The sequence below is a fragment of the Cyanistes caeruleus genome, chromosome 19, assembly GCF_971803275.1.
Source record: "Cyanistes caeruleus chromosome 19, bCyaCae1.hap1.1, whole genome shotgun sequence".
NCBI classification, from domain to species: domain Eukaryota; kingdom Metazoa; phylum Chordata; class Aves; order Passeriformes; family Paridae; genus Cyanistes; species Cyanistes caeruleus.
Window position 1 is genome coordinate 8,511,342 of NC_141719.1, and position 17,260 is coordinate 8,528,601.

Genomic DNA, 17,260 nt, shown 5'->3' on the forward strand with positions numbered 1-17,260 from the left:
CACCTGACATTTAGAGTATCTGCATTGATGATTCCAGAAGGTCTTAGTTTTGGTTTTATGTTTGGGTTATTGTTGGGCAGAAGCAGCCTTAGCATGGACTACTTGATTCTCACAGGCTTTTTGTAATGGGAAAAGCTTTATTCAAGCTGCTGTTCTGCCTTTTTACAAGACTTGACATGTTGCACAGCTGTGATGGGTTTATTTGAACCTGAATGATCAGTGTATTCTGGAATAGCTTTACATGTTCTTTATAGTATGCTGCTTGCAGTGTTACTGGGAATGATGATAACTTAAAATCTGTTAAATTATTCCACAAATCTTTCCCAAGAGATAGTGATTAATGTGTTGCAACTTTTTCTGTGCAACTGTATGCTTTAGGTTGGTTATACTATGCAGATAATGATATGAGATATAATAATTGGAGATTTAATCTTTGAGATTAAAATAGCAAGCTGTCAGACATGTTAAAGCTATTTTTGGTGCTTCTGCTTCTGATTTGGGAAGTAAGTTCTATTTTTGGCAATGTGGTCTGTACTATCAGAGTGGTGAATTCAGACCAATCTTTGAGGCACTTTATAAAAATAGATTTAGTTACCATTGCAGTTTGAAGGGATTCCTAGTTGTTTTTATTTAAATGTTTTGTGGGACTATTTATTTATTGAGTCTTTCATGCAGTTTCTGTTAATGACGTGAATGTTGAGTGAGGAGTTTTGATTTATTATTCTAAAATGTAATCCTGAAGTTGTGGTGAATGTGAAATTCCTGTTAGCACTAAGAGGGGCTGTTTGCATCTGCATGAGTAGCAGTATAAACACAGATGTTGATGTTGCTTGCAATAACAGTTATTTTATAATTCCTTAATTTTAAACAACTGTCCAGCCTTCTTTTCAATTCACACACTTAGCTTGCTAAGCTTTTTAGTCACTCTGGCATTTTGTTTTCTGGACAGGTAATACATGTGATTAAGTGTTGTTGCAGCTTGTCTGAAGCACGTCTGTATCATGAAATAAATCCTGTCCGTGCTGGAAGTGTTCACAAAGTGTCTGTTTGGCACTGCTCACTGCTGATCCTGTGCTAGGAATATTCAGAAAGTTTTTTGTTACAGGGAGCCTGTAAATTACTGGGCTCAGACAATCGTTCCTATATGCCACACTTTGCAGCATAAGTAAATAAAAGCCCTTTTAGAGGAGAAGGAATTGCCCATAAGGAGGGTTAGCTATTTTTGGAAACGACAGGGCATGTGTTTTGTGAGCATGAATGGATCTTCCTGAGCATGTTTGTGTTACTGAGAGGTTGTGTTGGTTGCTATTTCTTTTTTACCCTTTCCATGAGAGGAGGTCCTTTGTGTCTGTGTCAGATATTTGAATTTACCCTTCCCATGTTTAATTTATGTCTATTTTAGCATGTAAACATGACAGCCTTTCTTCAGCTTGTGCAGCATTTATTAGCTGGTGGGAGACAAGATCCAAGTTAATGTTAGACAACAACAGCACATTATATTCACATCCAACAAGCCATAGATTTAACCTGAGCTTCAGACTTTGTTTTCTTGTTAAGTGTGAAGGAAAACTGTATATATGACTTAAATGGATGGTGTGCTGAGGGTAATAGTGGCTGATTTGTGTTGCAGTTCTGGGAGAGGGGCTGGCCAAGGGCGATGGATCTCTCCGGGCAGTGCTCTGCTGCATGCATCTCAAAGGGAAGCTGCAAATTGTGTCTAATGTTCTTTCCAAATCACTGATGGGGGAATCACTGGTAAGTGGGTTTGCTGCAATCTACATGGTTTAAAAAATCAGTTTTGTATTTCCTTCTTTTAAAGAATCTGTTTAATAACAAACTTGCGACATATGTTTCACTGGCAGGTTGCAACAAAAATGATTGGTGTGGAAAAGATAAATATATGGGCACACATATGTTATCAGGATGCCAGGTTGTTGCATAACCAATGTTCCAGAGTTGTTGTGATTTTTAAGTTTTTTCACTGTTGGCCCTGAATCCTCAGGGAATGTAAAATTGCATATTAGTGTGATTGACAAGAATAATATAAATCTCAAACTTTTGCTTGCTTATTCTAAATTGTACCTGACCCCATTTTTTATGGACTTCAGGAATTCTATCCATTAAAGCAGAAAAAGTATTGATTGAACTTTTAAATAACTGGCCCATGATAAGTTGTAAGACAGCATAAAAAGCTTTTCAGGAAAAGAAAAAAAGCTTTGCATTTCAAGATGGCAATAAAGGTTTGAGTTCAAAGCTTCTAAATTACCCTTGAACTGTTAAAACTTGTGAAGATGCTTCACAACCCAGACATGTAAGTAACTTCTGACTTTTATGTGACTACTTATATGGGAAAATTAGGGACATATATAAGTCTCTAAAGGATGGTGCCCTTTTAATTTCTGTAATCTGGATTAAATAGGCAGTTCATCAGCATGAACTGCTGGTTTTAATGCACCCAGAAACATGGTCATAGCTTGGTCAGACTGAGGGGAACGTGTGGCATCAGAAACTTGCAGGAGAACCTCTTACCTTGAGGTTGGATCCTGTCTCCTGTGTTTTGGTGCTTAACTGAATTAGTAGGTTGTTTTTGCAAGTTCTGTTTGTCTGTCTGGTTTGTATCCTGAATTCCCTTCCCCCTGGCCATTGGCTATTTTTACATAAAGGTTTTTTTTTCTTTGTTTAGCTGTTTTCTAATGAAAAAATGTTTCATTGAAAAATTCCTGGTGAGGTTGAAGGAAACTTGCCTTCAGGAAAAATTAGTAAAATGGTCTTATTGCAGGGAATGTGGAGTGCTCTTGTTTTGAGCTGTTGTTGTGCAAATAAAGGTACCTTTGTATGGAGTTCCAGAGTGTCATCCCAAAGCAGGGTTTGAGAGGTTTTTACAAGCTTTAGGTTGTTAGACACAGTTGTTTTCAGTAGGAATATTAAAATCAGCAGCTGATTTACTGACTGTGCCATTGTCTGAAAGAAGTGAAACAAAGTTTTGGAATGAATTTATTGAAGAGTTGGAATCCATCCAGTTTCCTCCCCAGTGGCTTAAGAGAACGATTCTTGGTAACATTTTTTTGTTCTAATACATTTAAGCTCAACAAGTTCAATTTTCAGCCTTCTGCTGAAAAAGTGAAAAATCATTTTGGAAAAAGCCTAAATGTGGGTTTTGTTAAGTGTGTAAGTTTTTAGCAAAGAGTAATTTCTCGTGTTCAGTAGCACAGTCAGAATGTGGAGAAGTCTAACAAATGCTGTAGCACTTAATTAAATTTTTGCAAGAGATTATTGAAATAAACCCCACAGGTCTGGATTCCTTTAATCAACATTTTGTCTTACAAGAGTGTGAAATTGTTACAAATACCTATGTATTTCACATAAATTCAGTTTTGAAAGATTTTTACTTCAGTTGTACTTGACTATGCAGTTTGTCACATGGCTAATCTTTGCTTTTGAGGGAAAACTCCAAAAATTACAGTCTACATCAGAGCAGGAAGAGTTATGGAGCTGCAGAAATTAGCGATCTGTAAAGTAGATCCTTAAAAAGAAATGAATCCATCACTGCAACAGCAGTGAAAGATTGTTATATTAATTCTTCAGAGCTGAAGTGTTGCAGTAACCATGGTATATTTTTTTCCTCAAGTTGTTCTTAATATGGTGCTTTCCTGAATTGTCCTGTATCGATAATTGCTGTAAGTCTAGTGCTGGTTTTGGCCAGTGTAGAATTCCCTTCCTCACCACAGTGTTTACTCAGTTTTATTTAGTGTCATTTAAAATTGGTGTTGTAAGTCAAACTCATTTTTCCTTCTGGTGTTGAGGGGGAAAATGAACTTGGTTGCTGTGGTTTAATGCACATAATGAAGGTTTATGTGTTCAATAATTAATATTCTTTCTGCCCCCAGAACGGGATGGTAACTAAAGATCTCACACGACTGAAAACACTTCTTGCTGAAACAGAGGTAATAATGAGGATATTATTGGGAAAATAATGAGCAGTACCTGAAGCACCTGCAGGACTGCTTTCCATGTGTCCCAGGAGATCCAGGCTCACCGGGAACAGACTGGTTCAAAAATTATTGTTCCTGCTGGTGTGTTGGTCTTTACCCACCAACCTCTTCAGGAACTTTTCATCACAGTCTTGCAGGATGTATGAGAAAATAATGATGATAATAGGATGTTGGTTCCTGAAGTAACAAGTACAAAGAATTCCAAGCATTTAGATCTGCAGTATTTATTTATTTATTTATCCATTGCATTTTTCTCTGTTGGAAATTAGTCTGAAGTAATAAACACGACTTCAGAAAATTTTGAGGAATATAAGTACATTCTCAATCATCTTTTTCTCTTTTTTTTATGCTGAAGGTCAAACTCTCATGTCTGCTGATTAAATTATCCCCTCTCTTTTTTTTCCTTATGCTTATTTATTTATTTGAGCTTTATGTTTGATGTAAATTGAAAGATGAAAGACTTATTAATGCAGTTTAGTTTTTGGTGTTTCAGAAATTCACTGCAGTCCATGTTAAGCTGATTGCAGGGTGGAATTTGGTCTTGTAAAAATCTCTAAAAATTTTTTCTAATCAATTGATTCCGTGTTCCTGTCAGAATTCCTGTTATTATCAGAATCCCTGTTATCAGCAGGGTTTGTGGCTGGAAGTAATTTCAGCTTATGATTGATATTTTTGTAATAGTTGTTCTAAAACCCATTTTGACAGCAGTTCTTGTTGATGAAATTGTTTTGTGTTCCTTTATAACTGTGGGCTTTTTTATATAATTGTAGGCAGCTGGTAAAGTACCATCAGGATATCATGTAGAAGATTTAGAAGAAGGTATGTAACTCAATTTTAAAGCTACATAATTTCCTAGAGAGAAGACTCGGAGCCTGCTGAATTCTCAGTGCTGCATTGCAGGCAAAAAAGCAAGAAAGGGGCTTGACTGTTGTAATGAGCCCCAGTGAGGTGGAATTATCTCAGTGTTGACTGAATTTGGAGGCAGAAGTTTCTGTTTATTGACCAGGGGGCTGTTTCAGAGCCTGCACTGTTCTGCAGATGGTTTGAAATTTGCATTCATGACCTTTGCTCTAAATGAGTTTGTCATGGACTGTAAATCAGTTTGGGGGGGGGGGTGTGGGGTAATTTTGCTTGTGTTCAGATACACCTTGGGTTGATGCTTAGGGATGTGGATCCCTGAGCAGTTGCTGTGTGACTGGAAAATGGAGAATTGAGAAATAACTGCGGTTGTGTCCCGGCAGGGTCACGGGATGGTTGGCACTTCCGCCCCCCTCCCAGGGGCGTCACGAGCAGTGAGGAATACACCCTCTGTAAAAGGTAAACTCTTTCCTTCATCCTAACCCCCTCCAAGGGACCTGAATGGTTCCTCTTTCATTTGTCTGCTGACAGAATGATTAAGGGGCCAGGAAAGTGAAGGTGCTTGTTAGAACCAGAGTTGGTTGACCTGTTCGCAGGTTTTTGGAAGGGTCAGTTTATCCAGCAGCACTTCAGTTTGTAGAATGGAATCACTGACTCAGTTTTCATAATACAGTGGTTTGATGGGCATTTTTCTAGTGGCAGGTCAGCATCTTTCTCCCCTACCTGTTTGAATTTGGATGATTTCAGAGATGTGAAAAGTTCCCCAGGCAGCAGTGTAAGCAGACTGAAGTCAGGTCACAGTGCTGCCTTCTTATAAATGAACTTTGTTGATAGATGGGCTTTGTCTTCAGATAAAAAAAGTAGAATTTCCCTCAGATCTCATTCTTTTCCCTTTTGCATAAACTCAGATACACAGAGAAGATCCAATGGCTTGTATTGGTGTTTCTCCTTGTCTCTTCCAGTCATCTGGTCAATATTGCCTGTACTTTGTGTTTTTAATTGTCATTGCTCTACATAAAACTGTATTAATATATATGGGGAGGAACCATCATTATGCACTTGATTCTGCCGTTTATGTAACGAATGCAAATTATTTTCAAAAGCTCTGACCTGCTTTTTAAATGACTTGACTGAATTGCTGATTTTGAGCTACTTTTGGCATGGTTTTCTAGAGATGCTAAATCTTGGCAACTCTTCTTGACTCTTAATCATGTCTGGTGCTTATTCAGCAATTTAAAAAAAGCATATATTTACAATTTTTAGCTTGTGGTGATCTTTTGTTGAGTAACATTTATCCTGTGTTTCCAACCATTGCTCTGAAACATTTTTCCTCTGAAGCTGTAATGAGCTTTATGCTCACTGTTAACCCTTCCAGTAAGAAGGATGTGCCTTGCTCAGCAAATCCCTGTGAACAGCACCATTCTGTCCAGGGACTGAAGATTTTAGTTCCTTATGAGGAGGCAGTTGCAGGTACTGAATATGAATTTTTGAAGCTCTGGTTTATTTTTCCCCTGTGTGCCATAAAGCAGTAGGAGTGTAGCATATTTATTCTAGATAATGAAGCTATGGAATTGCAGGAGATATTAAATAAGAAATTAAAATTGAGGGGAAAAAAAGTGTTAAAAATATGAACAATGGGATTTTGGAAAAACTGTACAATGCTGAGAAATTTTAAAGTAATATGCTTTCCTGTTAAATAATGAAAAGGAAGCTCACTTGATTTTAAATCTTCTATGTAGGTTATAAGAACAGGTCAGCAATTTTTTATGCATGCACTCCATTTACTTTAGGAAGTGAAAATCATAATTGTACTTTAGCACTCTAATGCAGTGCTGAATCGGAAAATTGACAGTAAGAATACTGAAATTGACTGCAAAGAAAAACATTTTAATTTAAAATATATTAAGAAACATACCTTGAGAAGGCCTTTAGTTGCATGGTGTTATATATCATGTTTATTTTGTTTACAATTTGGGCATGCTAACTTTCAAGTATATTTCTAAAAGGAAAAGTGTATGCTAAATCAAATTATAGCTACTGATGCAAGTGTGACCCAGATGTGCAGGTACTTGTGCTGCAAGGTGTTCATGTCACAGTCAGGTGTGGCTTGGTTTTGTCTCACAGCTCAAAGTTCACTGTTTAAATTGCATTATATAACACATGTACTGTGGAAAAAATTCAAACATCACATTTTTCAACTTTTTATAGTTTTGTTTTGTAAAACAAACAAACAAAACGGTCTCCTGGCCTAATTTTATTCTGTATAACCAATGCCTTCCTGGTAGCTTCAGAACTTAAACGTTTCCCCCTCTTTCATTTTCATTTTGTCATCTATTTTTTAAGTGCTTCAGTTTTGAAAAATGATGGAGCTGCAGCTACTGTCTTGTGGTTTTTAATTAATACAAAGTTAAATTATAAAAATAATTCCCAAGTTAAACAGGCATTTGCCCAGACTTGCAGTAAATTCTGAGAACTAGAATGCTTCAATTGTATACAGGCTTTTGGAATAGCATTAATTTGATGCATCAGCACATGCCATTAAGTGGAAAATATATTTCTTTAAGAAATTCTTAGTGTGTGCAAGAGTAGATCCTTTTAGACTAATACACCCTTTCCAAAGAAGAGGATAAAACCTTTTCCTAGAGGTTTCTGTGTAGGTGTATTTAGTAGAAGGGACCATGTGATGTCACTGTTGCTCCAGGAAAAGCTGCTGATTGAGTATTTATCATCTAATAATGTAATCACTGGAAGAAATTATGCTACATCTTTCCTTTGCCCTTGATTAACAGGGGGCTTTGTGCATATTAATACAGTGCCTAGTCATTTCAGGGATGCTCTGTGATCTCCTTGTGTTAATTGCTGTACAACACTTGATTCTGTTTTCTTTAAAGCTGGAAGTTTCTTAAGACTTCCATCCCCTGTATTCCTAAGAAATATGATACACATTTCTGGGCTTTGCAATAAGAGCAGCTGCTGTCTCTCTTTGAAAATACTGTAGGAAAATATATATTTCCAAACTAGTTCACATGGACTAAACTGCCTGTAGTTTTGTGAAAGAAACTTAAAGAATGTCCAAATGTCCTTCTGGCTTTACAAGTAAAATTTTGATAAATTTATTATTTCTATTTTTTCTATTCTTTCTTTTTTTTCTTATTTTTAATTTGAGGTTGAAAAGTTCAAGTTCAAAGTAACTTTTTTTCTTATTTAATGTAGATTTTTAGAGCAAGGGATCTGCAGGTATGGTGCCCAATGTACTTCAGCACATTCCCAGGAAGAGCTGACAGAATGGCAGAAACGATACGCTTCCCGCTTGATCCGATTGAAACAGCAGAAGGAAAACAAACAGTGCTCAGGCAGTTACATGGAAACCCTGATAGAGAAATGGATGAATTCATTATCTCCTGAGAAAGTGGTAAGGAAAATATCCTGCTTCTCTGTGTGCTCATGTTTAAAACTAACATGAGCCAGGTTTTGGCCCTGACTATCAGAGCTAGTTGAATCAAGAGAATTCTTGAATCTTGTCTTGAATCAAGACAAGAAATTGTCCAAGCAATTTGCTCCCCTTTCCATCCTGCCCTAGGTCTTCTTGCAAAGAGACTTAGGCTGGTTTGTGGGTTAATCACAGCTTGTTCATTTTGCATATTCACTATTCCCAGCGTAGGATGGGTCAGGCAAGTTCCATGGTATTGTTCCAGTTCCCTGACCAGATGGCAGGAACTTCTTAAGCTGGAGAATAAATGGTAAAGGTTTCACAGCTTACTGGGGAATACTTTTACTTGTGTGTGACTCCTTTTCTCTGCCTGCAGCTGCAGGCGCTGGTATGAAGAGCAGCCAATCCCCCAAATACTCAAAAGTGTTTGAGTACCAAGGAGTGTGGGATACGGATATGATCAAAGTTAGCAGCTCTTTGGAATTAGAAAGAACATTTTTTGTCTCAGCTCTATTTACCACCCAAAGGACCCAAAGGAGTTTTTGGTTCATCTATTGTTGATTAAAATCTTGTTAAAGTGGACATTATGCAAAATGCATTGATGAGTAGAAAGCCTGATTCTCATTTCCTGTTGTCTCAATAGTCTTGTTGATGTCAGTGAGATCTGGGGTCTTCTGGGCCTCATGGTATCATAGATCCTTTTTTCCAAATGAAGTTCTGTTCTACTTTAAACATTTACAATTAAGTTGTATATTGAAAATCAAGACTTGTTTTTAATTGTCTTAAATGGTTCTATTCACTTACACAGTGTGATCTGGTAGATTTAACTTGCTTGTCTCTCTGCATTAGCACATCTTTACATTAATTCCTGAGTGAGACTTGCATCAATCCTGCACAGTCTGGGAAACCATTCTTTCCTCTTTCTATTAGACAAAATGCTACCTTTTCCTGAATGTTTGTGTTTTGGTACTGCCTGTAGAAGTTTAATGTTACCTTCCTTTTCTTTTAATCTAGCTTAGTGAATGTGTAGAAGGAGTGAGAGTAGAACATAATCCTGAGCTCTCGGTAACTGTCACCACCAAAAAGTCTCACCAGACATGGACATTTGCTCTCACATGTAAGGTAGGACTACTTATTTTTTAAAAGTGAGTCAGTAATAGCTAGAATGCAAGCCATAACCTTTTGCAATTGAGATTTCAGTTGCATCATGCTTAAAATGGAGAAATTTCCTAGCACCAAACCTTCTCTCTCTTTTTTCCCCAGCAGCTCTGGTGATTATTTGTCAACTGCCCAATTTCTGGAAATCAGGCAGGACCTGTACCTGCTCTGAGAAACTCATAGTTCTTATTAACCCTCTTTATCTGATTGCAAATGAAGATATTTTCAGAGTAATTTCAGTATTTCAACCTTTGCATTTCTTTTCCAGCCTGCAAGAATGCTGTATCGAGTGGCATTGCTTTATGATGCCCATCGACCACACTTTAGTATCGTTGCAATATCTGCTGGAGACAGCACTACCCAGGTATCACAAGAAGTTCCAGAGAACTGTCAGGAATGGATAGGAGGAAAGATGGTCCAGAATGGAATAGATCACTATATATACAAAGTCAGTATAGCCTTCAACACAGAAATCTTTGGGACTTTTCGCCAAACTGTGGTGTTTGACTTTGGATTAGAACCAGTCCTCATGCAACGAGTGATGATTGATGCTGCTTCAACTGAAGGTAATGTACTAAAACTTCTATTTTTTTGTATAGTGGAGATCTTTCATGCCATCTCTTTCCTTTTCAGTTTTGGGCAGAAGAGCATCTCTGTCAACTGCTCAGAAATGTTTAGTACTGTATGTTATGTTCTTCATAGATACAAACAGAAATACTGGGCAAAAGCTTTGGAGGGTGTAAATCAGGCAGATAAATGGAATATGACTTACTCTGTGTTAGGATATGGCTCCTAAGTATGATTAAAATGCTGGGAATTTCTGGTTTGGTGTGTGTCTGGGTGCAGCACTGGAAATTCTGCCTTTATAAAAACATATTTATGTTTTTATAAACATTCTTATATTGATGAAGACATTAAATATGTCAGAAAAGGTCGTTAGAGAAATGGAGTGTTTGTGTATAAGAATACATGGGGTAATAAACCCAATAATTAAAACATTATATGAGAAGTTGGTTTGTATTTTTTCTTTCTCTTTCAATACCAGACTAGGATTGTCAGAGGCAAGAGGCTGAGTATAGGCTTGTAACTCAATAATTTGCTCCTGACATGAATTTTGAAAATGTAAAGAAAGTGTAACTACGTTTGTGTCTTCAAGTAAAAAATTGAGCTACAAGTTACTGTGTTTAATCTGTTTCTTAAACTGATCTATGTCTTTCAATTCAGACCTGAAATAATGCCAGTGTGAGAAAAATGTCAGAAAAAGAAGAGATGTCCGAAAAGGTGCAAAATAAAAAAAAAAGAAGGAAGCACTTTTATTTATGGTGTAAGAGAGCTAAATATAGGTCACTATGTCACTTGGCAGTAAGCCATTGGGTGGGATACAGGATCTTAATTTTTAATGAAAATTTGAGAGATAAAAACACCAGCAAAACAGAATTGTAGCCCTGGGATTTAAGCAGGAAGAAGAAGAAAAAGGAAAAAGAAGGAAAAAAGATGAAGCTGAGAAAATAGCAGTTCTCTATTCCTGGCCTTTATTTCCATATAACAGATCTGCAGCATTCACGGAACAAAGCTGTAAATAGCAATTACCAAAGATCATGTTCTTTGGAGATGACCTCAAGTGCTTGTAGCATCCCTGGGGGCAGAGGGTGTGGCACTGCCAGGGAGTGGGTGCTGTTCCATGATCTCCAAGGACCATGGGGGTAATCACAGATTTCCTAAACCACTGGGCCTGTGCAGTCCTTGCCTTGTAGGGAACCAAGCCATGAGTTACTCGCAGAGTCAGAGTTCCTGTCAAACCAATCTGTGCTCTGGGGGTTTAAACCAAGTCCTAAGCACAGGGATCCCAGGAACAGCCAGTTCAACTGCACTTGAAGGTGATGGATGAGCTGGAGGTAGCAGCCCCCAGCATCAGGTGTTTCCTTCACATCTTGCCTGTCTGTGTGCACAGGGACACTCAGGTCTTCAGGCAGGTCATCACTAGTACTTACTTCAAAAGGAAAGAGTGTTAAGAGCTTTTTAGATAATTGTGACTATAGAATCCTGGGCTTTTTGCTGTGTCATCTGAGAGGGTGTGTAATAGACAAGGGAAAGGGATAACTACATCAGATCTGTGTCCAATTCTGTAATTTTTACTTTCTGGTATATATGAATTGAGATCTTGTGGAAATGCTTTTCTAACAGAAAGATGCCCAAGATCTCTATGTTTACATGTAATTCAGGGCCCTGTCGAGATGTTCAGGCAGGAATGAAAGGTCAACATGAAAATATTTTAATAGAGGAGCCTTCATTCTGCATTTTGAAATCTTTATTTACAACAGAAAAAGGGGGCTGTAGGAAGTTTTTTGTGCACTGATTATGTACTAATTGATCTTTAAGAAAGTGTTACTGTGTGTGCAATCTGTGCTAGGAACTGTTTATGTCAGGCTTCCAGGGAAAGCCTCTCCAGTGCTGGGAATTAAATGGTTGTTGTTCCAGTGAGCAAGGAGTCAGTCCCAGCATAATTACTGAGCTTTTGGGATCTGAGGTTTGATTTGTAGCAGAGAAAGCTTCATTTATGGTGATGTTATTTCAGACACACAAACCACACAGACTTGGACTTTTTCTTGCCGTACAACTGTAGCTACTGGTATGGTTCAGGCTTGAGGGATATATTTAAATGCATCTTCTTAGTGAACACATGAGATCAGTGAGTAAGATAAGCCATGTTCCTGTAGTCACAGTCAAGCTGAACGGAGATTACTTTTGCTGAAATGCTGGGTTTTTTTCTTATTTAGACTAAAGACAGTCAAGATGATGTTAAGCATTTAATTTGAATTTGAAAATGTCTTTTTTGCACATTTTCAGCGTTGGTGTGATATCCTGGATACCTATGTTAAATCTTAACTCAGATATTATACATTAAGATAGCATAGCTTGACTCTAAATGCCAAATATTTTCAGCTCTGCAATTTAACTGATTCACTGTTGTCATAGTGGTTTTGTGGTATTAATGGATCTGTTCTGGGTGGCTGTAGACAAGTGCATGGTCTTCTGTTCTCATCTAAGCTATGTGGTCCCTGAAATCAGGGCATGCTGAAAAACTAATTTCCTCTGAATTTTCTAATTTTATATCACATTAGGTTGAATTTCCCAGGTTTTGCTTAGGGAAGTAGCCTTAGCTACTTTATGTAACTCTCTGCACCACACCCAGATTAGGGGGCCCTAGAACTTTTTAAAAGGCTTTCACAGTATTGCAATTGTGCTGATTCCTTACCAGCTGATTTTTCAACTTGTTTTTATGACCTTCTAAATTTTATAATGTACATTGTGGGGTTCCTCACTATTTAATATTTTTGAAATGAGGGGATGTCAAAGTTGGGTTTTACAGCGTATTGCAGTGCCAAGTTCTTCAAAGCTGTTGGTGATTATTTAAATAAAAGTGATGTTTTTGTCTTTATTAATTCTAATTGCTATCTATAGAATGTCTTATTTGCTGATACTCTTGGAGAGCCTGTTTGCTCTCTGTGCACACCTGAAAAGTAGGGATAGTAAATACCAGCAGTGAACTGGGCGGAGGAGACTCTGCTTATGTGTGGGTATCTCTGGGGGGGATTGGCTTTACTAGTGGGTTTTGTTTAATTGTTTTTTTTTTTTTGGAAATAAAAACAATCCAGCTGGGGTTTGTAAAAACAAAGCTCACCTTCCCTGCTGTGTGTGTCCATGCAGACCTTGAATACCTGATGCACGCGCGGCAACAGCTCCTGACCACAGCCAAGCGCTGGGATTCCACATCCAAGACTATTGTCGAGTTTGAGCCTAACGAAACTACTGAATTGGAGAAGAGCCTTCTCACCAGATACCAAATCCCTCTGTCTGCTGACCAGCTATTCACACAATCTGTCCTGGACAAATCATTGACCAAGACCAACTATCAGTCACGGCTCCACGACCTCCTTTATATTGAGGAAATAGCACAGTATAAGGAAGTCAGCAAGTAAGTGATTCCTTTATAAAAATATTCCTATTAAAACCAGGCTGACAGCTTTTTTCATTAAAGCTACCTGCTCTTTTAACATACTGAGATTTCCTGTTTCTTTGAACTGAACCAGTCTGGGGATAGTAATGTTTGGTAAAGGTCACTAGCACTTAAATATAAATTCCTGCTTATTCATTGAAAACAAGCTGTGTGTATCAGTCAGTTGCAGGCACTAAGCAGCTGTTGGACGTGGTTTTGTTAATTATTTTTCTTTCTAGTTTTTTGTCTGTCTATACAACAATATATTAGTAATAGTTACATTTTTATTCCTGTGTGAAAGTAGGTTATAGCAAAGGAATATATAAAATCTTTGTAAAAAGGGTTGAATTGTGGGTGGATCAGATGATCTTGTGATGATGTGGCAGCTGATTTTATTTATTTCCTAAATAGGTTGACACCCAGTTTCAACCTATAGTTAATATAATAATTTTAGGAGTAAAAGTTCCTAATAAAAGGCATATAATATACATTGTTTGGTTTGTTGTGTCTTTAGGTGTTATGTACAAATTACCCAACTGATGTAGATGCTTGAAAAATACGAATTTAGGAAGAAGATGTGAAATTCACACTTACAGACCATCATGCGGACTTCTTTTCTGTAGTTTAATATTTGTGGTCAAAAATTTTCCCTGCATTCATGTAGAGGTACTAAAGAGTTTTAGAATTTTGTCACAACTCAGAATGGAAAGTCTAAAAGATAGAACATCATTTTGGCTTAATTTGGTAGCAAATGTAGTTTTATCAATTACTTGAAGTTCCAAATCAGGAAGTCTTTTTTAAGATGAAGAACCATTCCTGGAGCTACTGAGATTGAGTTGAACCAACCCTCTAGAACTGAGGAAGAAAATACTATGAGTAATTGTATTGCCATTGCTTTTAAAGCAGAAAATCATTCAATTTCTTTTTAAATCTCAGCTGAAGGACAGTATTTGAGCTGTTTCTTATCTTTTATCACTTCTGCACTCTGCTCTTGAGCTGAAGTCTTAACACATGGAGGATTCATGGTTGAACACTGTTTCCAGCTTACAGAAATATTCTCCATCATACATATTTATAAACAGGTTGACTCCTCTAAGGCCTTTTGAAATAAAAGTGGAGTTAAAGTAAATATTATGAAATACCATTAAAACATGAGCAGTATTTCTACTGACAGAATTTTCACCTTGGGAGTTGCACTCTCATGCCTCATAGGAAACCAAAGAGCAGTAAACCTGGAGAACTGAAAGAAAAATAAATGTGTCTTGTATGCAGTGCTTCCCCTTTGGACTGTTTGATGCAGCAGCAATTTATTGCTTGATAAGTTATAAGTAAGTGTTAATAATGTTCTTGAAATCTTCTGTTTTGATAGTGTTGATGACAAATATTCTTTTGATCTTGTAGCTGACCCACTTTATTGCAACAAGGCTCAAACCATCAGACATTTCCACTCCTCTGTGGCTAAGATCACACACTTGGTATTCTCTAGCAGAGTGTCAGGGTTGCAAGCCTGGAAATGGGCTGAGAAATCCAGATGCAAGTGGGTTGTAACACCTCTGAAGTGGTGCCACAGTGACAGTGTTGATGAGCTGTTGCGCTTTGAAGGCTTTGTGAATGTACAATGTAGAAGTAGTAGGATTGGCAGCGTGGTCTGACAGCACTGGAGTAACACGAGTGGCTGCAGTCCAGATCCAAGGGAGGTTTTGGGGATGTTGATGGTTTCTCACATTCTAGGAAAGCACTTCAAACTTTATATGGAATCACCTGAGTGGAACTGGACAGCACTGGGTGAAAGTTGCAGTGCCTTGAACATACCTTAAACTCAGTTATAAGGGAGTTCTGGACAGTCTCAAAGAACTTTACTTCTAAATTGTGTTTATTTTAATATTTCAAGAGGCATTGATACAAGTTACTCCACATGAGTATCACAGAATAATAAGGGGGTCACTGCTGTCAAATTTCCAAGTGCAAATACACTGTTTTTGAGGAAAAGTAAAGCAATGTTCCAATCTTGATAGTAGTTGGGTTTTGAAAAGTGTAAATATCCTTTCATGGTTTTAAAACTCTTCCTTTCTATCTTACACACTGAAGAGAAAAGCAATATAGACTTGTTAGAGTGACTAGAACATTTTCTTGTATGAGCATTAAAGGGTGTGAGGTGACAGACAGTTCCTTCCATGCTCCCAGAAATACAGAGCAGATTTATCCTCAAGGCTTCAACACATCAAGTACTGGCTCTGATGGAAAATAAATTTGCTTTTGTCATTACTGTGTGTTCCATTGATCACTCCCCAGGCAGGTGTCCCACAGCACACCCTGAACCCTGCAGGTGTCAGTGTCACAGCAAATGTGCTGAATGTGCTTTTGCAAAGTGGCACCTGGGGCTTTGGCCAGAATGGGTTTGTTTGCCTTTGGGGAATTTATTGTTTGCATTGGTACAGGATGATTAATGATTTATGAAGTCATTCTTCATAATTATTCTGTGATTTTAAATATGAACAACAGGTTTTCTTGTAGCTGCTTCATGAACACTGCAGATAGGCTGGCATTTGCAGGGCTTAGGAAGAAATAAAAGTTTTTTTTTTAAAACTTACTGAAAACCTTATTTTGTCTAACCCTGCAAAGCAAGGGTGAGAAATGGATGAAAGAAGCAACTTCTGATTTTTTAAAAATCAAATCCTGAGAGGATTTTGTAGTTTTGTAGCTTGCCAGAAGGTGTCAGCTTGCTCAATGGAAATTGCTTGGTAATCTAAACTTGAGATTCGCACAGCAGATGCAATTCAGTCATTTATGAAAACACTAACCTCTGCCTTGTCTCAGAAATGCAATAAAACTGTTTTGCAGCATGTTTTTATAAATCTGAATTTCAGCTGATACATATTCAGCAGCATAGGGATCAACTTTAGGGAAGTTTCAATAAAATAAATTCACAGTAGCAAATTATTGTATCTCAGTAAGAATTCCCAGCCCTTGTTACTCAGTTAAATGTTTTATATAGTGTTTTAACAAGGAGATATGAACTGTTACAGATGTTGCTGACTTACTGATAGCTCCTTTGGAATAGTGCAGCACTTCAATAGAAGAAGGCTTGGGTTTTTGTTATGGGGTTTTTGTTATGGGGTTTTTATTGAAGTGTGATGTGGAAAGGGAGGGATTGGGTGAATGCTTTCACTGTAGCTTGTGCAGTAACCTTTGTGGTCAGTGATAACCAAGCAGATCCTTGTTAGGTAAGAAAACTTCCCTTGCTTTTGGAGAACTGGGAAATTCAGATCTGACAATGCCCATGCTCTGTGAAAAAGCAGCTGTTACCACATGGGGGCAAACTTGCAGTTTTTGTGCAAGATTCTTGATTTGCCAGGTCTGAAAAAATATATTTGATTGGTTTGGTAGATGTTTAATTACCAAGCTAAAATGTTGGGTTTTATTGTTGATTATTATATATATTATTATATAGTATGATTATTGATACTGCAGGGCTTAAATGAGCAATTACCACTTTATTAGGTTAAAATACAAATTATAAGAAAAACAGACCAAATAAAACCAGTTTGAATATGAAAAGTATTATAAGAAAAGAATGTATTTTTCAAAGAGGTTTTATTTCATTTATGAATGGGTTTTACTTTTTTTCTGTAATTTGTTGCAAATTTAGGAAAAAGCTGTGGATGAGAAAGTAACTGAATATTGTTACTCTGTTGTCAGACTTTTTTCCCCCTTTGTTATTTTTAAAACCAGGTTGAAGCAATGTGTTTTAAAAACCCCAATACACTAGGAAGAGATTACTTTTTATTGGTGAGAGGTCAATAAAGCGTGCTAATAAGTCACTTT

At 37.3% G+C, this 17,260-nt stretch overlaps 1 protein-coding gene across 8 annotated transcripts in view; it reads left to right on the forward strand.

The window, feature by feature from the left end:
* HELZ (helicase with zinc finger) overlaps window positions 1-17,260 on the forward strand; it is an 86,661-nt gene that overhangs the window by 20,881 nt on the left and 48,520 nt on the right. For all 8 annotated transcript variants that reach the window (XM_086857502.1, XM_086857505.1, XM_086857507.1 and 5 more), the window contains 8 exons: window positions 1,631-1,755; window positions 3,888-3,944; window positions 4,763-4,811; window positions 5,234-5,309; window positions 8,064-8,262; window positions 9,295-9,402; window positions 9,707-10,004; window positions 13,147-13,414. In XM_086857502.1, coding sequence (XP_086713628.1) covers window positions 1,631-1,755; window positions 3,888-3,944; window positions 4,763-4,811; window positions 5,234-5,309; window positions 8,064-8,262; window positions 9,295-9,402; window positions 9,707-10,004; window positions 13,147-13,414 — 1,180 coding nt within the window. The remainder of the gene's footprint in view (window positions 1-1,630; window positions 1,756-3,887; window positions 3,945-4,762; window positions 4,812-5,233; window positions 5,310-8,063; window positions 8,263-9,294; window positions 9,403-9,706; window positions 10,005-13,146; window positions 13,415-17,260) is intronic.